This window comes from Struthio camelus, chromosome 3, assembly GCF_040807025.1.
Source record: "Struthio camelus isolate bStrCam1 chromosome 3, bStrCam1.hap1, whole genome shotgun sequence".
Classification (NCBI taxonomy): domain Eukaryota; kingdom Metazoa; phylum Chordata; class Aves; order Struthioniformes; family Struthionidae; genus Struthio; species Struthio camelus.
Window position 1 is genome coordinate 1,186,019 of NC_090944.1, and position 25,761 is coordinate 1,211,779.

At 69.5% G+C, this 25,761-nt stretch overlaps 1 protein-coding gene across 7 annotated transcripts in view; it reads right to left on the minus strand.

The window, feature by feature from the left end:
- Positions 1 to 1,259: 1,259 nt before the first annotated feature.
- Positions 1,260 to 25,761, minus strand: part of DNMT3A (DNA methyltransferase 3 alpha) — an 83,986-nt gene continuing 59,484 nt past the window's right edge. For all 7 annotated transcript variants that reach the window (XM_068936611.1, XM_068936612.1, XM_068936609.1 and 4 more), the window contains 18 exons: positions 25,558 to 25,704; positions 8,586 to 8,798; positions 8,304 to 8,462; positions 8,086 to 8,193; positions 7,784 to 7,940; positions 7,168 to 7,317; positions 6,869 to 6,913; positions 5,931 to 6,010; positions 5,709 to 5,821; positions 5,043 to 5,226; positions 4,822 to 4,906; positions 3,451 to 3,596; positions 2,987 to 3,077; positions 2,743 to 2,891; positions 2,443 to 2,528; positions 2,063 to 2,132; positions 1,851 to 1,969; positions 1,260 to 1,652 (listed from right to left, as the gene is read on the minus strand). In XM_068936611.1, coding sequence (XP_068792712.1) covers positions 1,511 to 1,652; positions 1,851 to 1,969; positions 2,063 to 2,132; positions 2,443 to 2,528; positions 2,743 to 2,891; positions 2,987 to 3,077; positions 3,451 to 3,596; positions 4,822 to 4,906; positions 5,043 to 5,226; positions 5,709 to 5,821; positions 5,931 to 6,010; positions 6,869 to 6,913; positions 7,168 to 7,317; positions 7,784 to 7,940; positions 8,086 to 8,193; positions 8,304 to 8,462; positions 8,586 to 8,798; positions 25,558 to 25,704 — 2,244 coding nt within the window. In that variant the 3' untranslated portion in view covers positions 1,260 to 1,510. The remainder of the gene's footprint in view (positions 1,653 to 1,850; positions 1,970 to 2,062; positions 2,133 to 2,442; positions 2,529 to 2,742; positions 2,892 to 2,986; positions 3,078 to 3,450; positions 3,597 to 4,821; positions 4,907 to 5,042; positions 5,227 to 5,708; positions 5,822 to 5,930; positions 6,011 to 6,868; positions 6,914 to 7,167; positions 7,318 to 7,783; positions 7,941 to 8,085; positions 8,194 to 8,303; positions 8,463 to 8,585; positions 8,799 to 25,557; positions 25,705 to 25,761) is intronic.

A 25,761-nucleotide genomic window follows, 5' to 3' on the forward strand; every position in this document is an offset into this window, starting at 1 on the left:
TGCACCAGCACCGACCTCGCCGCGCCAGCACCAGCCTCACCGCGCAGCCCGCGGCAGGGACGGACACCCGCGCCAGCACCGGCCTCTCCGCGCGCCCCGCGGTGCAGCCGGGTGCAGGGAGGAGCAGGAAGGAGCGCGGCTCCGGCCGGGGGACCGCGTCCCCGCGCGCAGCCCTGGGGAGGGGAGGGGGGGGACGGGGACGCCCCGGGGCCGGCGCCCCGGGGCCACGTACGCAGAACAGCACCAGTACGTTTGTGTGTCGTCGGGTCGGTTCTCCCGCGAGGGCCCGGCCGGCGGCGGGGAGGGCAGGGCAGGGCGGCCGCTGCCCGCAGCCGCGAAGGGAGGCGCTTCCTTTTAGGACAGAAAAAGGTTATTGCATGACTCGGGATGGAGACGGCTTCCTGCCCCTTCCCCGCGCGGCGCAGCGCGCAGTGCAACGCAGTGCAACGCAGTGCAATGCAGTGCAGCGCTGCGCCGCGCGGGGGGCCGGGGCCCCCGGCTTTTCTCCCCCCCCCTTCCCACTGGACCCCCTCCCGCACAGCTCCGGAAAGGCCTGGCACGTAAGGCAACATGGAAGCTGATGTCTCGACTCACCCCGCTGTTTATAAGCACCATTATGAAGTCAGGTTGTACAGTAGTAACAGTACCTTTTATATATATATATATCTATATCTCATATCTATCATATATATATAAACTGTAAACAAGAGGTAACAGCGGCTTCTAAGATCTGCCTTCTTCAAGGTTTCCTTTGTGGTAGGCACCCAAAATACTGTAGAAAACGTGTGTGGTGTGGTGTGTGTGTGTGTTCGTGGCTTCCCTGCTAGTTGGTTTTGCTCCATATCACCAGTGAACGGTGCTGGTGGAAAAGAGTGAGGCTCAGTCGCCGGGCGTTGCGGAGCCGGCCGAGCGCCTGCCCGCTTTTTGTGCTCCTAAGCTCGGCGGCCCCCCCCCGAGAGGCGAAACGCCAAGCTGCAGAGCGCCAGGTCGGCGGAGCGGGTCTCCTTTCGCCTCCGCCTCTCCAGGCTCGGGTTTCCCGCGGCCGTTTCCCCTCCTCCGGGAGCGGAGCTCGCCCAAGCGGCGCGGCGCGGCTCGCTCCCGAGAAGCAGAAACCAAACGAACAGAAAAACCCAGCCAGAAAAAAAAAGAGCGGAAAAAATTAAAAGCTTACACCCCCACCCCCCACCTCCCCCCCCCCCAAAAAAATGGTTTTGGTTTTTGTGGTTTTTTTTTTCTCTCTCTCTCTCTCTCTCTCTCTCTCTCTCTCTCGTTTTTGTGGTTTTTTTTTTTTCTTTTTGTTTTTAAATAGGCTAAAAGCAGAACATTGGAAATTCAGGAGAGGACACCGAACCCTTTCGCTCGGGGAGACGTGTGCTGGATTCCCGTCGGGCTGTGAAATCCCGTCTCTCTTCTGGGTGCTGCTTCTTCTCTCATTCCGCGTTTTTCACTTCTTGTGGTCGGTTTCGTTTCCCGTGACTCGCCCCGCGTCACCAGTTCCCGCGCGCGTCTCTTAAACGCAGGCAAAGTATTCCTTCAGCGGAGCGAAGAGGTGACGGATCACCGGCACGCTCCAGGATCTGCCGAGCAGTCTCTGCCGGGCCAGGCGGCTCATGTTGGACACGTCTGTGTAATGGACCGGGAAGCCGAAGACCCTGCGGGGAGACGGGGGCCGAGGAAGAGGAGGGTGAGCCGGCTCTCTCCCCGCCAGCGCCAAGCGGGAGCATCATCGCTGGGTCGGGGCGACGGGACGAGGCCGAGGTGACCGGAGCCCGCGCGCCCCGGGGAGCCCCAAGGGTGGCCGGCAGGACCCCGGCGCTCGGCAAGCCTCCCGCAGCCCCCGGCGGCGGTACCTCTCCATCTCCGTGCACCACAGGATGTCTTCCTTCTCGTTCATGAAGACGGGGAAATGCTGGTCTTTGCCCTGCTTGATGGAGTTGGAGCGAGTGGTGATGGTTCGCACTTTGCTGAACTGCAAGAGGCAGAGGGGCGTCACGCCGAAGGGGGCCGCGGCGGGCGCCCCCCCCCCCCAACCCCAACCCCGCTCCGCCGCCGCGGGCCTGACCTTGGCTATCCTGCCGTGTTCCAGGCACTCCTGGAGCTCGAGCTTGTCGTTGACCGTGGATGCGAGCGGCCTGGGAGGGGACACGGACGGGGCAGGGGGGGTCCGGCACGGCTCGCCTCGCAAAGCTCGCGCGCGGCCGGCGGGATGCGCGAGCCGAGGGCGGCCCCGGCCACCCCCCCATTCCCCCCCCCCCCCCGTTTCGGGAGCCGTTGCTCCCCGCTCCAAAGCGGGGCTGGGTGGGCGATGCTCCCGCTGCACCAAACCCCGCGGCTCGGGGCCGGCAGCCGGCCAAGCCCCCCCCCGCTCCCGGCTTCGCGGCGGGCGGCAAAGCAAGCAAAACGGCGGAAAGCCGGGCTTCCTCTCCCCGCGCTCTCACCAACCTGTTCATACCGGGAAGGTTACCCCAGAAGTACCGTGCCCTGTGCGCTGCAGACACTTCTTTGGCATCGATCATAACCGGGTTAGACTGCAAGCGAAAGAGAGCGGCGGGGAGTCAGCCGGGGGGCCGGCGGGGAGGGCCGGCGCCTGGAGGGGCAGCCCGGCTGCACAGCACGCGACCCCCCCCCCCCCCCCCCCGGCGAGGTGCCTCCACCGCGATTTGGGAGGCAGGGTCTGAGCACCCGGGGGGGTCGGGGCGGCGGGGGGGGCGCATCGGCATCCGGCGGAGCGGCGGCACTCACCTCCAGGAAGCGCGAGATGTCCCTTTTGTCGCTCACCCCCATGGCCACCACGTTCTCGAAGAGCCAGAAGAAGGGCCGGTCGTCGCCCTCCTTGGGCCGCGCTTCGTGCAGCAGGCGGTAAAACTCGAAGAAGAGCCGCCCGGTGCCCTCTGGGCGGCGGAGGGCGAGAGGGGCCGCGGTCAGCGCCGGGCAGCCGGCCCCGACCCGCGAGGCTCGGGGACATCCCCGACCGGCAGACACCTACCGTACAGGCCCTTCCTGGCCGGGTTGACGATGGAGAGGTCGTTACAGGGGCTTCCTCCGATCACCAGGTCGAAAGGGCCCCATTCCTGTATCTGCAAGAGAAAGAGCCCCGCGGGGTGAGCCGGGCGCTGCAGCCCGCCCGGGGGACCGCGGCCGGGCTGCAAACCGGCAGGCAGGGGACGCAGCGAGGCGAGGGGGGGGCTGCCCGCAGCCGAGCTTCCCCGGGGGGACGGAGAGGCCGTGCAAACCCCGGTGCACGGGACGGGACGGGAGGCAACACGAGGGGACGGTCCCGTCTTGCAGGAGACAGAGCGCAGCAAGGTGCCGGGCTGAGCACGGGAGCGCGGGGCGGACGTGAGGGCACAGTGAGGGGCGCGACGTCCCTCCGTGCCCGGGGAGACCCGCTGCCTGCGGGGCGCGGGGAGAGGGGCAGCCGCAGCGGGAGGGCCGGCCGGCAGGACGTACGTGTTTCTGGGTGACATTTCGGACGTCCCCGACGTACATGATCTTGCCCTGGTGCCTCACCATGCCCACGGTGATGGAGTCCTCGCACACCTCGGAGGCGATGTAGCGGTCCACCTGGATGCCCAGGTCCTTCAGCACCAGCAGGCCTGCCGGGGAGCGGCGTCGGGGTCAGCCGAGCCGGGGTGGGGGGGACGTGGGCGACCACCTCCCCGTCCCCACGCCGAGCCCTCCCCACTCGGTGCACGCCAGCCCCTTGAGCAAGGGGGGCTTTCCTAAGGGGGATGCCCGGGCGCAGCTGCGAGGAGGCGGGCAGGGCTGTCTCTGGGAGGACGTGGCCTGCAGACGGCCCCAGGTCCAAGCCTGGACACGTTGGCTGCAGCCAACGCCGAGCAGCCCGATGGGTGCAGGGACCCCTCTCCGGCCCCGCGCACCCCCGTTCCTGCCGCGCAGCCCAAGCCGCTGTCCACGACATCCCAACCGAATCAGCCGCCATCCCGCTCTCCGCATCGCCCCGTCCCACAAGCTCCACAAGCTGTAGGTGGGATGGGACCTCCTGCCCCGTCCCACAAGCTCCACGTGCTGCAGGCGGGACAGGACCTCCTGCCCCGTCCCACAAGCTCCACAACCCGCAGGTGGGACGGGACCTCCTGCCCCGTCCCACAAGCTCCACGTGCTGCAGGCGGGACAGGACCTCCTGCCCCGTCCCACAAGCTCCACAACCTGCAGGTGGGACGGGACCTCCTGCCCCGTCCCACAAGCTCCACGTGCTGCAGGCGGGACAGGACCTCCTGCCCCGTCCCACAAGCTCCACAACCTGCAGGTGGGACGGGACCTCCTGCCCCATTCTGGCTCCTCCACGTGCTGCAGGCGGGACAGGACCTCCTGCCCCGTCCCACAAGCTCCACAACCCGCAGGTGGGACGGGACCTCCTGCCCCATCCCACAAGCTCCACGTGCTGCAGGTGGGACAGGACCTCCTGCCCCATCCCACAAGCTCCATAACCTGCAGGTGGGATGGGACCTCCTGCCCCATTCTGGCTCCTCCACGTGCTGCAGGCGGGACAGGACCTCCTGCCCCGTCCCACAAGCTCCACAACCCGCAGGTGGGACGGGACCTCCTGCCCCGTCCCACAAGCTCCACAACCCGCAGGTGGGACGGGACCTCCTGCCCCATCCCACAAGCTCCACGTGCTGCAGGTGGGACGGGACCTCCTGCCCCGTCCTGGCTCCCCCGCATGCTGCAGGTGGGGCAGGACCTCCTGCCCCGTCCCAGCTCCTCCACAACCTGCAGGTGGGACAGGACCTCCCCAGAGGACCACAGGGACCGCAGCGCCCAGCTTCCCCCCCCACCCCCCCGAACCCACCCACCCACCTGTGGCGATGCCGTCAAAGAGCGAGAGCACTCGGATGGGCTTCCTCTTCTCGGCCGGCACCGGCGGATAAACCTTTGGTGGGTCCTGCGAGCAACGCAGCGGGGCGTGAAGGCGGAGGGGAGGGAAGGGGGCGGCGGGGGGCCAGGCGGCCCCGCTCGCACCGCGGGGACCGGGGGCAAGGGGCCGGGATGCACGCGGGGGGCCGCCGGGGCGCACTCACGAATTCTTGGTCGTGGTTGTTGGCGAAGAACATCTGGAGGCGGGAGGGCCAGTCCTCCCTCCGCCGCAGCAGCCCGTAGATGCCCTTGTGGCCGCACATGTAGCAGTTCCAGGGGTCCTCCTTGATGGCCGCCTGGGCCGCCCCGGGGCCCACCAGCAGGTCCACGCACTCCACGCAGAAGCACCTGGCGCCGGGAGCGGGACGGGACGGGACGCGCGTCGGCCGCGGGCCCGGGCTCCGTTCCCGGCGGGGACAACACGGCATCTCCCCACCGGCTCCCCGTTGCCCACCGCCTCCCACGGGGATCCCGGTGGGGACGGGGAACCGCTGGCAGAGGTGGCACCCCAGGGTGGGTGCACACGTGATGATGCCGCAGCAAAGCCCCCCCGCTGCCCCGGAGGCAGCCGTGACGCTGCTGGGAGCCGCTTCCCTCTTCTGCCCCCCAGACGCCCACAGACCCGCTGCAGCCCCCCATGCTCTCTCCGCAAGACCCACCAGGAGCTGCAGCCCCACGCAGGCTCCGCGGCACCGGCCAAGCCCCCCCCAGCCCCACACCGAGACCTGCGACGCTGCCCAAACCTCCGCCAGCCCCACGCAAGGACCCCGCGTGCCGGCACCCACGGCAGCACCCAACCGCCCCGGGGACCCGCGGCGGCAGCGACCGACCTGCAGCAATTGTTGTTGCCGCACATGAGCACCTCGCGGCCACCGCAGCAGATTGTGCAGTAGGACTGGTAGCCGTCGTCGTCGTACTGGTACGCGCACTCCAAGAAGCAGTTCTGGGGGAAAGCGGGGAGGGGGGAGCGTGAGCGCGGCCCCTCGCTCGCAGAGCATGGGGGGCTGCAGCCGGGGCTGGCACAGCCCTTCCCTGGCCATCCTCCTCCGTACCTTGCAGTTTTGGCACATTCCTCCGATAAATAGAGGGTGTTCCAGGGTCACGTTGAGGCTCCCGCAGGAGATGCAGATATCTGGGTGGCGGGAGGAGAGCAAAGTTACCTCGGAGGCTCTGCAAATAAATCCCCGCCGAGCCACCCCGCTGGCTGCCCTCCAAAAGGAAACGGCCACCGTGCTCACGACCACCACGCGCAGGGTGAGCTCAGCACCGCGGGGAGCAGCTGCGCCCGCAAAACTGGGATTTTGGAGCCCCCGCGCTCCTCCACGCAGCAACAGCTCGCGACAGCTCATCCGCGTCCTGCCCTGGGCAAACGCTCGCGTCCCCTCGCTCCAGTTCACACCTTCACCCTGTCTGAGTTTGGCCCCAGACCCTGGGAGCTGCCGGTTTTGCAGAGTCCCCTGCTAGCCCAGACCTTCCTGCGGGGCTGGGACGCAGCCACTGCTTCCCGGTACCGGCGCAGACTATACGGGGCCAACGAGGTAGGAATTCATTGCAGCCAACCGCTACCCCCATCCTCTGCCGGAGCATCCTCTGTCCTGACCCGTGACGGACCCTCCAAGCCTTGCCTGACCAGGCCTTACTTCATGCCCAGGCTCAAGCCTTTCCCAAGCCAGCGATGCCGGCGTCCTGGGATTCGTCCCAAGGGCTCTCCTCTGCCAGGAGCCTGCGGCAGCTTGCTCGGGGCCACTGCTTCTTGCCCTGCCTCTCCCTGCTGCACCGAAACGCTTTAAGAACTTGGGTCTTGCTGCAAGCCGGGACGGGACCTGCTGCAAGCCGAGCTGATGGCCTTGCCAGGGGTCTCCTCGTAAGAGCCCTTCCCTCCAGCTCGGGTCAGGTCCCCTCGGAGCCCCCTTTGCCTCCTGACTCTCCGCTCGCCGGCACCTCCGCCCCGCGCGCGCCCGGGAGCAGGGCAGCGCCGCTCCGTCCTCACCTTCGATGTTCCTGCACTTCTGCCGCACCTCGTACACGAGTCGCTCTGCGGGCGAGAGCAGCGGTCAAGCGCGGCCGGAGTTTCCCGGAGAGGGTCCGGCCCCGTGCCCGCCGGGAAACCCCCCCCCTCCAACCCCACCGCTGCCCGCGCCGCACGGAGAGGGACGGAGCAGGCGTCTGCCGGGAGCCCTCGCTGGCGATGCCGCGGGCACGGAGGCGGGAGCTGGTGCAGGCAGGGCCCCGGGGTGCGTTTGCACGGGGGCCTGTCCAGCCCCCTTCCCCGGAAGGAAGGGTACCTACCTCGGGTGCGCTCGTCGATGATCTCCTTGACCTTGGGCTTCTCCGTTGTGCTTTTCCTGGGTTTTTTGGCTGGCGGGGGTGGGGCATAGGCGGCCGCTTCCGGCTCGACCCACATCTCCGTGTAAACTTCTTTGTAGGGGTTGCGCTCCTCTGCGAAAGAGGAGCGGAGAGCCGTGAGCCGGCCGGGAGCCGCTCGCCCCCTTCGCCCGCTTCGGGGGCCAAGCGCTGCTGGGGCGCAAAGCGGGGCACGCGCTCCTTGGGTAGCCCGGGGGAGCATCACCCAGCCACCGCCCGGGGCGCCCGGCGCAGGTTGGCAAGGCTTGGCGTTAAAGTAAAGCTCCGGCATTACAAGATGCAGCCTCCCCACTGCCCCGGCTCGTGGCTCGGACGGGCCCGGCCATCTCCACCCGGGCAGATGTTGGTCGGGCTCCAAGGTCACCGAGCAGGTTCCCCGTCCTGCCCGGTGGGGACAGAGCAACCTGCACCGAGCTCTGGGGGGCCCAGCGCCTGGCACGGGGGGGGCTGCCGCTGCCGCCTCGCTCCCCGGGCTGGTTTGCAGCACTGGAGCTGTGCATCGCCCCCGCGGCCGTCCGTCCCCCCACCGCCGGCCGCTCACCTTCGGGGGGCTCCAGGCCCTTGGGGCCGGACGGCTGGAAACCCCCCAGAGCCCACTCGATCATCTGCTTGTTCTGGATCTCGACCACCTTGGAGGTGTCCGTCTCGTCGTTCTCGGGGCACGCGGGGAAGATCTTCCCCGCTCTGCTGCTGGCCACCTGCAAAGGGAGCCGCAAGGTGGGCCGCCCCCACCGAGGCACGGACCTCCTGGGGCAGGGGTCGAGCCGGTCCCAGCCGCCAGGCCCGGCGCGACGCCCCTCTGCCCCCGCGTCCCCCCCAGCCCGCCCCGAGGCCGCCTCTCACCTGCAGCACCTCGTAGATGGCTTTGCGGTACATGGGCTGCTTGTTGTAGGTGGCCTGGTGGAAGGCGCTGGAGAAGGAGCTGAGCGGCAGGAGCTTCTCCACGCAGACCTGCGGGGACGGGGCGGCCCTGAGACGCCGGCCCGCCGTGCCACCAAGCGCACCCCCTTTCCGAAGGGGGACGGACGGGAGGGACCCGGAGGAGGTGAGAACTTGCTTACCACCGAGAACTTGCCGTCCCCGAACCACATGACCCAGCGGGTGCCCTCGGCCGCCCGGCTCCGGCCGGTCATCCACCACGAGACGATGCGTCCGGGCCACCAGGAGAAGCCGCGCAGCTTGCCCCACACCAGCTCGCCTATGCCGAAGCCTCGGCCGTCCTGCGCCGGGGCAGGGGAGACGGAGGTGCAGTCAGACCCCGGGCACGGCGAGGGCAGCGGGCCACCCGCGAGAGCCCCACGCGAGGGACGTGGCAGGCCCGCGCTTGCTCCCGCTTCGCTCACCTCGTATTCGGGCTCGTCGTCGGCCGACTTGGACGTGTTCTTGTCCACGGCGTCGGCCACCACTGGCTCAGGCGTGGTGGCCACGTTGGGCGAGGCGGGGTCGGTGGGCTGCTGCGAGGCCGGGGGGCTGGCCTCCTCCTCCTTCTGGGGCTCGGCCCGCGGCGTCTCCTCCACCACGTTCATCACGGCGATGACCTTGGCCTTCTTCTCAGCCTGCCGGGGAAGAGACGGGCCGATGTCGGGGTGCTGCTGCAAGGCTGAGCCACGGCTGAGCCCCACGTCTCGGGGCTGGCAGCCTGCCCCACGGCTGGCCGAGGGACAACAGCTCCGGAAAGCCCAGCCAGGCCAGGCACCCGCTGCAAGCAGGTCCCCGGCCCCCAAGGCTGGGCAGCGATGCCTGGAGAAGACCTGCAGGGTCTGGAGGGCCACCTGGCTGGGGCTGGGACACGGGTGGCAGGGTCCTCGCACTGGCACAGGGGGGGACAGGTTGGGACCGGTGGCTCTGAGCAGCCCAGGCGGCAAAGGTGCGTCTCAAGGCAGCTTTGGGGGCTCAGCACTGCTGGGGCACAAAGCGGAGCACGTGCTCCTTGGCTAACCCAGGAGAGCATCACGCTCCTCTTCCTCGCTGCGCAGGGGATGCTCAGAGGGGACGGGGCCCCGGCCTGCTCCTCGAAGCACTGCTGCACCCCGTCTGCAGCCCCTGTGCACCCAGCAAGGAGCTCTCCCCAAGAGCTGTCCCGCCTAGGCCAGGCTCAGACACGCTTCCCCAGGGCGAGGGCCCTCCGGGGAGCAGGACGTGCTCCTCCGTCCTGACTCGGCAGGTCTCCTCGGCCCCCGGAGCTGCACCCCTGCAATAGCCACGGCCACCCCGTGCCAGCGCAAGCCCCCCTCGTTTTGTGCCTCAGTTTCCCGCTGCAGTCGCGGAGGGAGGGGATGCCTTGGGGAGCGTCAGCAGAGCGCGCAGGCCTTGTACGGGGCCGATGGGACAACCGTAGAAAGCAAGAGCGGGGATGACGCGCCGCCGAGCACCACCGCCCAAGGGTGCTGCGCTCGCTCCCGCAGCGGCCCCGCGCAAAGCGCCTCCTCCGCGGACGCGTGCAGCGCCTTGTGCAGCCGCGAGGCAGCTGCCAAAGCCCACGGGAAGGGGGTGGCAGCTGCCCCCCCCCCCCGCCCCCCTGGGGGAAACACGCAGCAGCCAAAAATGCACCAGCTGTCCGCTCGGAGAGGCGCCCGAGCCGAGGGCTGCTGCTCCCACCGCCGTCCCTCCCCGCCAGGGCTGGGAGCACGCGGCAGGGGTGACCTCCCTGGGACGGGGCACAGGGCACGGACGGGCAGGGGGGCTGCAGAGCTGCAGACCGGCGCCAGGAAAGGGTCTGCAGGGCGGGCGGCAAAGCTGGGGCAGCGGGAGCCCCCCGCGACACGGCTCTGCGTGGCCCCGGGGGGGCAGCCAGCCCACACTTTGCAAAGGAGGGCAGGAGCAGCGAGCTCGTCCCCGGGGGCAGCAGCACAGGCCGGGGCCACCGTTTTAGGGGAAGAGCCGAGCCCTCAGGAGAGAGCCGGAAAGGGACGGGAAAGCTGGACGGGATGGGATGGAGCACATCTAGGGCTGCAGGGAACGGCCTGGGCCGGGGGCTCCTGGGGTGACCTGGCTCCGCAGCAAGGGCAGGGGGAAGCGCTGGGGTCAGCCCTGTCCCGCGGCCCTGGCACGAGCGGCACGCCGACGAAGGGCTCGGCATCGCGGGGACGAGCTCCGGAGGGGAGGGACAGGCTGCTCTGCTCCAGCAGGATGCCGCACGTGGCTCCCAGCCCGGCTGCGCCTGAGCCCTGCGTCCCCAAAGGCGGCTTCCCACCCCGTCACGTGTCCGCGTGCCCCAGCGGGATTGAGAAGCCCCACTCGCCGCCAGCCCCGGGGCTGGAGGGCTGCGATCCCGGCGTGGGATGGGGGGGGGGAACCAGCCCCTGAAAGGCCAGGAGGGGGAAGCCAGCGTCTGGAGAGCTGGCGCTGAGCCAGGGCGCAAGGCCAGCCCGCCGCTCTCCCCGAGCCCCGGGGACAAGGGCACGGAGCAGGACAGGCGCCAGCCGTCCCCAGCCCTGGAGCAGCCCCAGGGACAGCCGGGGAAGGGCGTGCGGGGAGCCGGGGGGCAGCGCTGGCGAGGGAAATCCTGCAGGCTTTCACTCTCTGCGGGCGGCCGCCCCGAGGCCCTTGCCTTTCCCCTCCGCCTGCCCCCCACCCCGGCTGCCCCCCAGCTGCCGGAGGGAGCATCTCTCTGGGCAGCAAGCTCCCCTCCTGCTCCAAGCAGAGCAGCGCGCCTGGGGGTGCCGCGCTTCCCACGAGGCGCCGTGCTGCAGGCTCAGGCCCACGCTCCGCAGTGCCCAGCCCCTGAAGGGCCCGGCCCGGCCCCCAAAAGCCGCCCAGGCCGGCCCCGCTTGCCCTGCCAGCCCGGGGGCAGGCTGGCTCGCTCCCTGCCCGCTGGCGGGTAGCAGGAGCGCGCTCCGCGCTGCCCCTGCTCCCCGGGGCTCTGGCCCAGGTGCCCTGCTCGGCGGACGGGGATGGTCTCTCCTCCGCGCCCCCCCGCATCGCCCCTTCCCCTGCCAGCCCCAGCCCGAGCTCCTTCCTCCCTCCCTTCCCCGGCCCCGCCGCCCCCGGGGCTCCCGCTTCTCCAAGGCGCAGCCCGGGCAGCGGCAGGGTGCTGGGGAGATGCTGTCACCCCGCTCCCCTCCGGGCACCCGGTGTGCCCTGCCCGCACGGTGCCCGCTGCCCCTGCGCGGGGACCCTGCTGCGCCCCGGGCACCGCCGGTCCCGCTGCGCTGCGCTCCACTGCGCCGGGCCGTGCTGGGCTACCGGACCGGGCCGGGCCGGGCCGTGCGCCCCTCGGCGCGCCCGCCCCGCGCAGGCCACCTACCCATGCGGGCGCCGCGGCCGGGCCGGGCCGGGCCGGGCCGGGCTGAGCCGAGCCGAGCCGAGCCGGGCCGAACCGGGCCGGGCTCCCGGGGGCACGGCCGGCGGTTCTTTGTCTGGGAACTCCGGGTCACATGGTCCCTCCCGGCCCGGCTGGTTGGCTGCGGCGGGGAGGGGGCTGCGCGCCTGGCGAGGGGCCAGCGCGGCTGCCGGCCGCCCCGCCCCCGCGGCCCGGCCCGGCTCGGCTCGGCTCGGCTCGGCTGGGCCCGGCTCGGCTCGGCTCGGCTGGGCCCGGCTCGGCTCGGCTCGGCTCGGCTGGGCCCGGCTGGGCCCGGCTCGGCCGGGCCCGGCCCGGCTCGGCTCGGCCCGGCTCGGCTCGGCCCGGCTCGGCCCGGCCCGGCCCGGCTCGGCTCGGCTGGGCCCGGCTCGGCTCGGCTGGGCCCGGCTCGGCTCGGCTCGACTCGGCCCGGCTTGTCCCGGCTCAGCTCGGCTCGGCTGGGCCCGGCCCGGCCCGGCCCGGCTCGGCTCGGCTCGGCTGGGCCCGGCCCGGCCCGGCTCGGCTCGGCTCGGCCCGGCTCGGCTCGGCTCGGCTCGGCCCGGCTCGGCTCGGCCCGGCTCGGCTCGGCTGGGCCCGGCCCGGCTCGGCTCGACTCGGCCCGGCTTGTCCCGGCTCGGCCCGGCCCGGCCCGGCTCGGCTCGGCTCGGCTCGGCTCGGCTCGGCTCGGCTCGGCTCGGCTCGGCTGGGCCGGGCTGGGCTCGACCCGTCCTGGCTCGACCCGTCCCGGCTCGACCCTTCCCGACCTGACCTGACCCGGCCCGGCCCGGCTCGGCTCGCCCCTACCCGCACAGCCTGGCCCAGCCGGGTCCGGTACGGCCCGGCTCGACCTGTCCCGGGCCGGTGCACCCCGCCACCCGCTCCCGGCCCGTGGCCGCTCCAGCACCACCTCCCCGGCCCAGCCTGCGCGGATCGGTCCTGCCGCCCGGCCCCGGCCCGGCCCGACACGGCCCGGCTCGGCTCGGCGCGGTCCGGCTCGGCTCAGCATGGCACGGCACGGCGCGGCCCGGCTCGGCTCGGCGCGGTCCGGCTCGGCTCAGCATGGCACGGCACGGCGCGGTCCGGCTCGGCTCGGCGCGGTCCGGCTCGGCTCAGCATGGCACGGCACGGCGCGGTCCGGCTCGGCTCGGCGCGGCCCGGCTCGGCTCAGCACGGCACGGCACGGCGCGGTCCGGCTCGGCTCGGCGCGGTCTGGCTCGGCTCAGCACGGCACGGCACGGCGCGGTCCGGCTCGGCTCGGCGCGGCCCGGCTCGGCTCAGCACGGCACGGCACGGCGCGGTCCGGCTCGGCTCGGCTCAGCATGGCACGGCACGGCGCGGTCCGGCTCGGCTCGGCGCGGCCCGGCTCGGCTCAGCATGGCACGGCACGGCGCGGTCCGGCCCGGCCCGGCTCGGCTCAGCATGGCACGGCGCGGTCCGGCTCAGCGCGGTCCGGCCCGGCCCGGCTCGGCACGGAGCAGCGCGGTCCGGCGCCCTCTCCCTGGCGCGGCTCAGCCCGGTCCGGCCCGGCCCGGCCCCCTCTCCCCGACGCGGCTCTCCCCCGATCCGGCTCTTCCTCCCCGGCACCGCGCGGTCCGGTGCAGCCTCAGCCCATCACCCTCCCCCGGTACCTCCTCACCGCTCCGGCCCGGCGCAGTCCCGTCCAGCACCGCCGGCCCGGCCCGGCCGGCAGTGGAGCGGAGTGGACCGGCACCGGTACCGGCACCGGCGCTACTCACCGGCCGTGCCCGGCGGCCCGCGGTGCGGCGCGGCGGCAGCGCGGCGCGGCTCGGTGGGCCCGCGACGGCGCGGCCCGGCTCGGCTCGGCCCGCGGCGGCGCGGCCGGGCCCGGCTCCCGCCCGGCGCCGGCCAGCGCGGCCTTTTGTGCCGCCGCGCCGCACCCAGCGCCCCTTTGTGTTGCAGAGCAGCAGGACAAAAGCGGGGGATGGCCCGCGCCCCCGGGCAGGGGGCTGCCGGCGCCGCGCTCCGCGGGGGGCCCCGGGGGGCGGCGCGCCCGCGGGGCCCGACGGCACCCACGCCCGGCCCGGCCCGGGGCTCGCGGGGGGGGGGGGCGGGGGGGGGGCCGGCCCGGTTCGGACTGTCCACGCACGCCCGCGCCGCTTCGGGACCGGCCGGCCCCGTTCGGACTGTCCACGCACGCCCGCGCCGCTTCGGGACCGGCCGGCCCCGTTCGGACTGTCCACGCACGCCCGCGCCGCTTCGGGACCGGCCGGCCCCATTCGGACTGTCCACGCACGCCCGCGCCCCTTCGGGACCGGCCGGCCCCGTTCGGACTGTCCACGCACGCCCGCGCCCCTTCGGGACCGGCCGGCCCCGTTCGGACTGTCCACGCACGCCCGCGCCCCTTCGGGACCGGCCGGCCCCGTTCGGACTGTCCACGCACGCCCGCGCCCCTTCGGGACCGGCCGGCCCCGTTCGGACTGTCCACGCACGCCCGCGCCCCTTCGGGACCGGCCGGCCCCGTTCGGACTGTCCACGCACGCCCGCGCCGCTTCGGGACCGGCCGGCCCCGTACGGACTGTCCACGCACGCCCGTGCCGCTTCGGGACCGGCCGGCCCCGTTCGGACTGTCCACGCACGCCCGCGCCGCTTCGGGACCGGCCGGCCCCGTTCGGACTGTCCACGCACGCCCGCGCCGCTTCGGGACCGGCCGGCCCCGTTCGGACTGTCCACGCACGCCCGCGCCCCTTCGGGACCGGCCGGCCCCGTTCGGACTGTCCACGCACGCCCGCGCCCCTTCGGGACCGGCCGGCCCCGTTCGGACTGTCCACGCACGCCCGCGCCCCTTCGGGACCGGCCGGCCCCGTTCGGACTGTCCACGCACGCCCGCGCCCCTTCGGGACCAGCTGGTTCAGTTCGACCTGTCTCTGTACACCAGCACTGATTTGGGACATGGTGCCCCAGTTCAGCCCATCCATGCACACCGGCACTGCTTCGGGACCAGCTGGCCCAGTTCAGCCCATCCATGCACACTGGCACTGCTTCAGGACCAGCTGGCCCAGTTCAGCCCATCCATGCACACTGGCACTGCTTCGGGACCAGCTGGCCCAGTTCAGCCCATCCATGCGCACTGGCACTGCTTCGGGACCAGCTGGCCCAGTTCAGCCCATCCATGCGCACTGGCACTGCTTCGGGACCAGCTGGCCCAGTTCAGCCCATCCATGCACACTGGCACTGCTTCAGGACCAGCTGGCCCAGTTCAGCCCATCCATGCACACCGGCACTGATTTGGGGCTAGCTGGCCCAGTTCAGCCCATCCATGCGCACCGGCACTGATTTGGGGCTAGCTGGCCCAGTTCAGCACTGCACAAACTGGCAGTGGACCGAGGCTGCAGCCCCGCGCACCCCGGGGAGCCCCGTGCACCCTGACGGACACAGGGTCCAGCCCGCAGCTTCTCTGGCAGCTCCCAGTGGCCGCTTCCGCTGGCCAAAGGCAGAGCCCGGCAGCTGGAGATGGTGGCCTTTTGGCTCGGCACAGCTGGATCTGCGAGGCAACATCTGTCCACAGGCTGCACACCCAGCCCAGTGGCACCAATCCCGCTTGCCTTCTCCTGGGAAAGCCACCGTGGACTCACCACTGTGGTCCTGGGCACTCTGTCTCCCCAGCACCCCTCAGCCAGCACGGGAGGAGGGGGAAGACCTTATGCTCAGCCTGGCCCTGAGACCCCAGCTGCAGTGGGTCACTCGTAGCAGCACATCCCCAACTGGTGGGCCATCCCCTGATGGGGAAGGTGGCCCGCACCCTGAAGAGCTCTCGGGACACTGCAGCATCTTGGCAGCCCTAGGGCACACCGACAGGCCCCGTTGGCCAGCCAGAGCCCAGAGGGACACCAGGAACGGAGATAGCACGGAGATAGCAGTCTAAGATGGTTGCAGGGCAGCCCACCAAGACAAGACACAACCCTCCCCGTTCACAACGCTGCTCACAGCCATGAGCACCAAGCCCTGAGCAAAGCCACCGTAGAGTCCTTGGATTGGGGGTGTAGAGAGGACACTAGACGCCTGAGCCTGGCGGTCCTGGGGTTCCCTCTCCCACGACTCAGCTATGCTGGGGTGGGAGGGAGGCAGGGGTGCTGGCCCCCATCACCTGCCAGCCCTGGAGGGGAGCTGCAGCAAGATGAGACCAACTCAGGCATGTCCCTGTCACAGCCAGCTGTCCCAAAGCACATCTCCCCAAGAGCCAGATCTCCTATGCACGTCCCCTCAGCAGGCAGGCGCCCAAAGCACATCCCCCTAACAGCTGGACACCCCCATGCACGTCCCCCTAACAGTCAGGTACCCCGCAGACATCCTCACGACAGCCGGCTGCCCCAGCGCGGTTCCCCTTGGTGCAGAGGCAGGGCCCAAGCTCCGGGCTGCAGAGCCGGGGCTCTGCGGAGCTCGTGGCCCCCGGGAGCGGGACGGGGATGGTAGCAGCAGGATGGGCACGGATTGGGTGCCTGGGGCTCCCTCGGCATCGCTCTGGGGGGCCGGGCTGGACGAGGGGGAGGCAGGGCAGGGGAACCTGTTCTGGGTGACTGCTTGAGCAGGGACTTGGACTAGATGATCTCCAGGCTCCCTTCCAACCTCAATTCCATCTGTGATACGGAGATGGAGAGGAAGGACCTGTGATGCCATGGTCTCTGGGGACTGCAGAGCCGTGTTTAGTCCTTGTGCCCCATCACCAGCTCTCCCGGGCTCTCGCTTAGGCTCTGCCTGCGCAGCTCCTTGCCTTGGGGGCTGAGCCCCTCGGCAGCCCAGAGCCTGGCTTGCCTGTCCTGCTGCGTGCCGGCTCGCATGGAAGCTGCACTGGACCAGTGGAGGAAGAAATCATCTTGTCCACGGACCAGGCATAAACATGGGCCCTGCCACCCTTCAGACAGGCTGGAAATCCTCCCTCAAGTGAAGCCAGGAGAGATGACCCGTGCATTAATGTCAGCAGCAGCCATGGGGACAACCGGGAGCAAAGTCCGACCCCACCTCGTAGCCGAGTGCACAACCAGCCTGAGCACTTCTACCAAGCCCACAACGCAGCAGCTGCTTGTCAAACCCGGGTCTCGCCCCGGCAACTGTCTCAGAGTTGGCCTGTCAGCTCGAACCGTCGCATTTTAAGACCACAAGTGAGCTTACTGACCCCTTCTCCCGGCCCGATAGGGCAGGTGAGGAAATACAGCCCGGCGGTCCCAGACGGCGGAGCGGCCCGTGTACGCCTAGAGCACTCCACGCTCTCTCCACTCCCGCCCCGGCACTGAGCCGCGGCTACGGCATGGGAGAGCCCTGGGGGGGGTCACCTCGCCCTGAGGCATCCTGGCCCGGAGACCCCGGCTGCAAGGCACGTGGTCTGGCCCGGCGCGCTGCCCGCCGGGACCCGGTGCACCAAGGTGGAGAAGCGCCCCCCTGCCAGAGGGAGCTGCCTTGAGGCTGCCCCCACCCCAGCAAAAACAGGCTCCTTTTCAAGCTGGATTTGCCTCACTTTGACTTACAGGCACTGGACTGACTGCCTCGGTCGGGGCTTTCACCTTCCCACCAGCGGCCGAGAGGCCCCTGAGCCTGGTCGGCGCGCAGCTAGACGAGCGCAGTTTGCCGAGCGCTCCCGGACAGCCGGGCTGCCCAGGCCTCCCACCAGCCCGGCAGCTTTCTGCCAACCACCCCAGGAAACTTCTTAACACGGGGTTTCCACCGCGGGGCACGGCAGCCGGTAATGACCATAGCACGCTGCCTGCAGCGCTCCAGCGCATCTCCGACGCCTGCTCAGCACCTCCGAGCCCGCACACCCGAGACCTCGCCAGCCCCAGCGAGGCCGTGGCACCAGCAATGCCTCTGCGCCCCGGCCACCGAGCCCCTTCCGGAGTCGCTGCTTTCCACGACGCGGTCCCCTGCCTAGATCCAGGGCTGACTGCATCAATTTGCACGTGGCACAAGTGTCCACATCACCACTAGATCCGGCTCCGCCAGGAGCCTGTCACCTGCAGACTCCTCCAGTGATGATTTTGTATTTCCTTCCACCTCACTGGTGAAAGGCAAATGCATGGAGGCAGGATCCCGGCACAACCCCAGGCGCGGCCCCCCTGCTCAGCAATGGCAGGGGAGGAATTTGGGAACAGAGCCAGCCTTGGGTCCAGCTGCCACGGGAAGGCGGAGGGCAGCAGCTTACTTCTTCCAAGTCTCCCTACTGCCACAGCTCCCTTTCTCCATGGAAAGTCTAGTCCTGACTTTATTCTCTAATAAAGGGGATTATTCTGGGTCTCCTAAAATGACCAACTCGGCCCCTCAGGGCTAAGCCTTGCTCCAGCACCTGTGCAGCCTGCATGCACGCTCTGATTCCCTGCCAGAGAGAGGCCGACTGGACCCACCGGGTGCCAGAGCTGGCACGTCTGGCACACGCAGATGTGCCTGGGTGCACACAGAAGTGCCAGGGTGCACACAGAGGTGCCTGGGTACATGCAGAGGTGCCTGGGTACATGCAGATGTGTCATGGTGCACACACAAGTGCCTCGGTACAGGCAGATGTGCCTGGGTGCACACAGAGGTGCCAGGGTGCACAAAGGTGCCTGGGTGCAGGCAGATGTGCCTGGGTGCACACAGATGTGCCAGGGTGCACAAAGGTGCCTGGGTGCACACAGATGTGCCAGGGTGCACATAGAGGTGCCTGGGTACAGGAAGGTGTGCCATGGTGCACCCCGAGGTGCCCAGGTGCATGCAGAGGTGCCTGGGTACAGGCAGAGGTGCCTGGGTGCACACAGAGGTGCCTGGCTGCATGTAAAGTCTCCTTTCCTAGAGATATTCAAAACCCGCCTGGATGCGATCCTGGGCAATGTGCTCTAGATGACCCTGTTTGAGCAGGGAGGTTGGACTAGATAATCTCCAGAGGTCCTTTCCAACCTTGGCCATGCTGTGAAGGTGATTCTGTAAAGGTGCCTGGGTGTATGCAGAGGTGCCTGGGTGCATGCAGAGGTGCTTGGGTGCACGCAGAGGTGCCTGAGCGCGCACAGAGGTGCCCGGGTGCCTGAGTGCATGCGCTAACACACGTGCAGCCACCAGCGCTGGTGCACACACGAGGATCTGATCCACATCCATGCAGGGTATGGTGACCTGAGCTCCTGCATGCCCTCCTATGCAGGGGGGGAGAAGACGATGTATCCCATACACAAAAGCCAAGGAGATGCTGAAACAGCCTGAATGATCTGCCCAAGGCCTGCAGCTCCCTGTCTTGGCCATAAGGTCACAGATCTGAGCATGCTTTTAAGTGGATTTGGCTAAACAGCAGCACGGACGCATTGTGGTGGACTAGGTTTCCCTTCTGGCACACCAGCATCACTTGGTGTTTTTGGAAGAGAGTCACTCTGATGTTAACTGACCATAAGCAGAGGAAAGAGCCCAGGGAGGAGACGGCGGTCACAGTGAAAGCTCCATCTACCGAGACCGGCCTGGGACATGACGGGACGTGCTCAGGGTGCCCTGCAGGCTCAGCCACCTCCACCGCTCGCCCTCGCGGAGCCCCGGCCGGACACGGGTGCTGCATGGGGGGAGCGCTGCCAAGGGCCTGCCGCCCGCACCCACCCAGCGCCGGGAGCACCCGGGAAGTGCTGCCTTTTGTCCCGCTGTGTCATGCAGAGCCGGCGCTGAGGGGCCGCTTTGTGTTGCAGAGCAGCGGCACAAAAGGGGCGGATGGCCGCTGCCCCCGGGGATGGGGCTGCGGGGATGGGGCTGACGGCCGGACAATGCCGCTGGGGGGGGGGAGTTGGGTGGGGGGAATGGGGTGTGAGGATGGAGAATGGGGGATGGGGATGGGGTGTAGGGATGGAGAATGGGGTGTGAGGATGGAGAATGGGGGATAGGGATGGGGAATAGGGATGGGGAGTGGGGTATGGGGATGGGGAATGGGGTGTGAGGATGGAGAATGGGGGATAGGGATGGGGAATAGGGATGGGGAATAGGGATGAGGAGTGGGGTATGAGGATGGAGAATGGGGGATAGCGATGGGGAACGGGGTTGGGGAGTGGGGTATGGGGAATGGGGATGGGGAGAGGGGTATGGGGATGGGGAATAGGGTGTGGGGATGGGGAGTGGGGCGGGAGGAATGGGGTGCAAGGATGGAGAATGGGGAATGAGGGAGCAAGGTGCTGGGGCCTGAGGGAAAAGGGGAGCTCGGAGCTCGGAGGGGCACAAACAGCACGAGGAAATGCTGGGGCTGGGGAAGGAGGGAAATGGGGAGGACGAACCGCTGGCAGAGGTCTGAGCCCCACCGGGCACCAGTGTCACCAGAGGAGGAGGAAATCTCCCATCCGGCAGTGATTGCAGAGGAGCTAAAGGGCATCTCCAGCCGATGGCCGCATCCAGATAAGAAGTGCCCAGCACCAGCCCGGCCCTGCCCTCGGGCCTGGCGGCAGCCGCACACAACCGTCCCCTGCCAGCCGGGGCCATCCAGACTGTCCCGCTACGCATAACCTGGGCTAGGGCTGATCCTGGCTACGGATAACCTGGGCTAGGGCTGACTCCGGGTATGGATAACCTGGGCTAGGGCTGACCCCGGCTACGGATAACCTGGGCTAGGGCTGACTCCGGGTATGGATAACCTGGGCTAGGGCTGACCCCGGCTATGGATAACCTGGGCTAGGGCTGACCCTGGCTACGTATAACCTGGGCTATGGATAACCTGGGCTAGGGTTGAGCTGGTCTAGGGATAAGCAGGCTAGGGCTGACCCTGGCTATGAATAACCTGGGCCAGGGCTGACACCGGCTATGGATAACCTGGAATAGGGCTGACCCCGGCTATGGATAACCTGGGATAGGGCTGACCCCAGCTATGGATAACCTGGGCTAGGGCTGGCCCCGGCTTTGCATAACCTGGGCTAGGGCTGACCCTGGCTACGCATAACCTGGGATAGGGCTGACCCCGGCTATGGATAACCTGGGATAGGGCTGGTCCCGGCTACACATAACATGGGCTAGGGGTGATCCTGGCTATGGATAACCTGGGCTAGGGCTGACTCCGGGTATGGATAACCTGGCCTAGGGCTCGCCCCAGCTACGCATAACCTGGGCTAGGGCTAATCCTGGCTATGGATAACCTGGGCTAGGGCTGACCCCGGCTATGGATAACCTGGGATAGGGGTGATCCTGGCTATGGATAACCTGGGATAGGGCTGACCCTGGCTACAGATAACTTGGGCTAGGGCTGACCCCAGCTACAGATAACTCAGGCTATGGATAACCATGGCTAGAGATAAGCCTGGCTACAGATAATGGGCTATGGATAACCTTGGCTAGGGCTGACGCCAGCTAGGGATAACCCAGATTAGGTCTAACCTGGGCTATGGCTAACCCAGGCTAGGGATAAACCGGGCTAGGCTAACCCCAGCTAGGGCTAACCTGGGCTAGTATTAACCTGGGCTAGGGCTAACCCAGGCTAGCTCTAGCCCCAGCTATGGTTAACCCAGGTAAGGTTAACCTGGGCTAGGAGTAACCCTGGCAAGGGCTAACCTGGGCTAAAGCTAGCCTAGGCTAAGGATAACTCAGGCTCAGGCTAGCCTGGGCTACAGCTCCCCTAGCCTACGGCTAACCCTGGCTACAGATAACGCAGGCTCGGGCTAACCCTGGCTACAGCTCCCCTGGGCTATGGCTAACCCTGGCTAGGGCTAACCCAGGCTAAGAATAACCAAGGTTAGGGCTAACCCTGGGCTAGGGCTCACCCTGGATCCCCTGGCGAGGGCTGCCTCGGTCCCTGCCCTGGCCGGGGTGCCGCAGGGCAACAGTGCCAGGCGGCGCAGGGCCAGGGCACCCAGCAACCCCAGCGCCGGTGCACATTGCAGCAGGGTGGCAGTGCCGGCCCTGCTCCAGGCTGCACCCTGCTCCGGGCAGCGTCCTGCTCCAGGCTGCATCCCGCTCTGGGCAGCACCCTGCTCTGGGCAGCATCCTGCTCTGGGCAGCACCCCGCTCTGGGCAGCGCCCCGCTCTGGGCAGCATCCTGCTCTGGGCAGCGCCCCGCTCTGGGCAGCATCCTGCTCTGGGCAGCACCCCGCTCTGGGCAGCATCCTGCTCTGGGCAGCATCCTGCTCTGGGCAGCGCCCCGCTCTGGGCAGCATCCTGCTCTGGGCAGCGCCCCGCTCTGGGCAGCATCCTGCTCCGGGCAGCGCCCCGCTCTGGGCAGCATCCTGCTCTGGGCAGCACCCTGCTCTGGGCAGCACCCTGCTCCAGGCTGCATCCTGCTCTGGGTAGCATCCCACTCCGGGCAGCATCCCACTCTGGGCAGCATCCTGCTCCAGGCAGCACCCTGCTCTGGGCAGCGCCCCGCTCTGGGCAGCGCCCTGCTCTGGGCAGCACCCCGCTCTGGGCAGCATCCCACTCTGGGCAGCGCCCCGCTCTGGGCAGCATCCTGCTCTGGGCAGCACCCTGCTCTGGGCAGTGCCCCGCTCTGGGCAGCATCCTGCTCTGGGCAGCACCCCGCTCTGGGCAGCATCCTGCTCTGGGCAGCGCCCCGCTCTGGGCAGCACCCTGCTCTGGGCAGTGCCCCGCTCCAGGCAGCATCCTGCTCTGGGCAACGTCCTGCTCCAGGCAACGTCCTGCTCCAGGCAGCACGCCACTCCGGGCAGCACCCTGCTCTGGGCAGCATCCTGCTCCGGGCAGCATCCAGCTCCGGGCAGCATCCCGCTCTGGGCAGCACCTTGCTCTGGGCAGCACCCTGCTCTGGGCAGCACCTCACACCGGGCAGCATCCTGCTCTGGGCAGCATCCCGCTCCAGGCAGCATCCTGCTCTGGGCAGCGTCCTGCTCCGGGCAGCACCCCGCACGAGGCAGCATCCTGCTCTGGGCAGCACCCCGCTCCGGGCCCCGCGCCGAGCCGGCTCTGGCTGTGCTGTGCCGGGCACGCGCCTCTACTGCTGCCAGCGCTGCCAAGAAACCGAGCAGGGAAAAAGCCGAGGAACGATCCTGGGGATGGAGGGAAGGCTTTAACGGAGAGACGGAAAGCCTTCAAACTGTTTCGCTTACCAAAAATAAGATCAGGAGGTGACTTGATTACAGCGTTTCAGGACCTCCACAGGGAGAAAATAAGACGGTCCTGAAGGACTCTCTAATTTAGCAAAATAAGGCAGGGCTGGAGCTGGCGCCAGGCAGGTTTCGCCGGGCACGGGTGCGCTGGGCTCGGGGCACCGGCGCGCGGGCGGCCCCTTCCCACGCAGCCCCCGACCCCAGCAGCCAAGGGCGCAAACGCCTGCTCCAGCCCCAAACGTTCCCAGCTGTCTCCCCGTCACGAACGCAAGCCCGCTCCGCCTTACCAGAAAAATAAAGCAATTAAGACTACAGAAAGCAATTAACTACAGAAAAGGAGTATTTTGAGCTCTTCAACATTTTTTCCTCTCTTCTTTTTTTTTTTTTTTTTTTTTGGCCAGCAAACCGTTGCGGCTGACCCGAACGCGCGTGTTTCTGTGTCCGAAAACCCGTCCTCGGCTGCTGCTGCGTTCGCGGGGCACCGTCCTCCCCGGGCAGCGCCGGCTGCCGCCCCGGCCGTGCAGCAAATCATGGCGCCGGCGGCCGCCGCTTGCAGTGCTGCTCGCAGCCAGCGCGCGGCCGCTGGCCGGGACCGGGGGCTGCAAGGCCACAGCTGGGCCGGGTGCTGCCCGCCAGCGCCGGCCCCCGGCGCAGCCCGGTGCTGCCGGGGGGGTTTCCTGGGAGCAGCCGCATCGCCGGCACCGCCAGCCTGCGCCATGCACGGGTCCGGCCCTCTGCAGCGCCTGCCCCAGCGCTGCGCCACCATGTCCTGGGCACCGCACGGCACAGGGACCCCGCTGCTGCACCCTGCTGCCATGCCAGCCGGGACCTGAGCACTGCACGGCACAGGGACCCCGCTACACCCCTGTGCTGTGCCAGCCAGCTCCTGGACACTGCACCCCTGGGGACGCCTTGGCCGGGCCAGCCGTGTGCACCCTGGGGGACACCCCAGCCATGTCAGCGATGTGCAGCCGGCAGGGATGCCCTGGCCATGTCCTGGGTACCATGCGCCTGGGGACGCCCCGGCCATGCCAGCCCTGTGCATCCTGCAGGGACGCCCCGGCCGTGTCCTGGGTACCGCACCCCGGGGGGACACCCCGGCCATGCCAGCCCTGTGCATCCTGCAGGGACGCCCCGGCCGTGTCCTGGGTACCGCACCCCGGGGGGACACCCCGGCCATGCCAGCCCTGTGCATCCTGCAGGGACGCCCCGGCCGTGTCCTGGGTACCACGCTCCTGGGGACGCCCCGGCTGTGCCAGCCCTGTGCACCCTGCAGGGATGCCCCGGCCGTGTCCTGGGTACCGCAGCCCGGGGGGACACCCCGGCTGTGCCAGCCCTGTGCACCCTGCAGGGACGCCCCGGCCGTGTCCTGGGTACCACGCTCCTGGGGACGCCCCGGCTGTGCCAGCCCTGTGCACCCTGCTGGGACGCCCCGGCCGTGTCCTGGGTACCGCAGCCCGGGGGGACACCCCGGCTGTGCCAGCCCTGTGCATCCTGCAGGGACGCCCCGGCCGTGTCCTGGGTACCGCACCCCGGGGGGACACCCCGGCTGTGCCAGCCCTGTGCATCCTGCAGGGATGCCCTGGCCGTGTCCTGGGTACCACGCTCCTGGGGACACCCCAGCTGTGCCAGCCCTGTGCACCCTGCAGGGACGCCCTGGCCGTGTCCTGGGTACCGCACCCCGGGGGGACACCCCGGCCATGCCAGCCCTGTGCATCCTGCTGGGACGCCCTGGCCGTGTCCTGGGTACCGCACCCCGGGGGGACACCCCGGCTGTGCCAGCCCTGTGCACCCTGCTGGGATGCCCCGGCCCTGTCCTGGGTACCACGCTCCTGGGGACGCCCCGGCTGTGCCAGCCCTGTGCACCCTGCAGGGACGCCCCGGCCGTGTCCTGGGTACCGCACCCCAGGGGGACACCCCAGCTGTGCCAGCCCTGTGCATCCTGCTGGGACGCCCCGGCCATGTCCTGGGTACCGCACCCCGGGGGGACACCCCGGCTGTGCCAGCCCTGTGCATCCTGCTGGGACGCCCCGGCCATGTCCTGGGTACCGCACCCCGGGGGGACACCCCGGCCGTGCCAGCCCTGTGCACCCTGCTGGGACGCCCCGGCCGTGTCCTGGGTACCGCACCCCGGGGGGACACCCCGGCCGTGCCAGCCCTGTGCACCCTGCAGGGACGCCCCGGCCGTGTCCTGGGTACCACGCTCCTGGGGACGCCCCGGCCGTGCCAGCCCTGTGCATCCCACTGCCAGCCGGAGCCGGGGGCCGTGGGAAGGCAGCGCGGGAGGCCGGCAGCGAGGGGCTATAAATAGCGGCGCAGGCGGCGGTGCCACCGACGAGGGGACTTGTTGCTAGGGAGACCCGGCTGGCGGCGAGGGAGAGCGGCAGAGCGCCGGGGACCGGCGGGGGACCAGGGGCGATGGGGACCGGCGGGGCCACCCGGGGCTGGCAGCCCGCCGCGGGAGCCCCAGGCGCAGGGTCCCCGTCCGCGCGGGCGCTGGGGGACGCCCCGGGGCGGCGCCGAGGCGATGCTCGGGCGGCAGCACGCTGCGACGGCCGGGCTCACGCCGGATGCCCGCTCCAACCTTGCACCCGTGGACGCAGGCTGCCAACGCCAGCCCGCGCCGCTGCCGAGCCCCGGGGCTCCCCCCGCCTCCGTTTTCCCCTCTGGGCTTTTTATTAGTGCAAGTGCATCACGGTGCTGGTAGGTTCCCCCGGAAACGGAGCGAGAAGGCGAGATGCCTCCGGAGCGGGGTTGGGGCCGGGGCTGCCGCCCCTCCATCGCCGCCGCCGCTTTCGAGGAAAGCAGCCGGTGCTGGGCGCCGAGCTGCCGCCGCCGCCCGGGGCAGCCAAGGGCCCCCGGACTGACGAGAAGCAAGAAACGAAACCGCCCGCTCTGGTCACGCCGGCCGCGGAGTGAAAGCTGGGTTTCCGTGTCGGCCCGGGGTGGGGGGGAGGGGGGGAAAGCCGGCGGGCTCACACGTGCAACGAGCGCGTCGGCCTCAGCCCTGCAGCGCCACGCGGCCCGACCCGCCGGCGGCGCCTCGCTTACCTCCCTCTTCCAGCGGGCCAGCCACTCGTCCCGCTTGCGCTTGCTGATGTAGTAGGGGTCGCCGGCCTGGAAGGTGTGCCGCTGCATGGGCCGCTGGCGCAGGCTCGACTCCCAGCCCAGCCCTCCGCGCAGCCGCCCTCGGGAGCCCTGCTCGCCGGCAGCGGGGGAGAAACAGAGAGAGAGAGAGAGAGAGAGAGGAGGCTG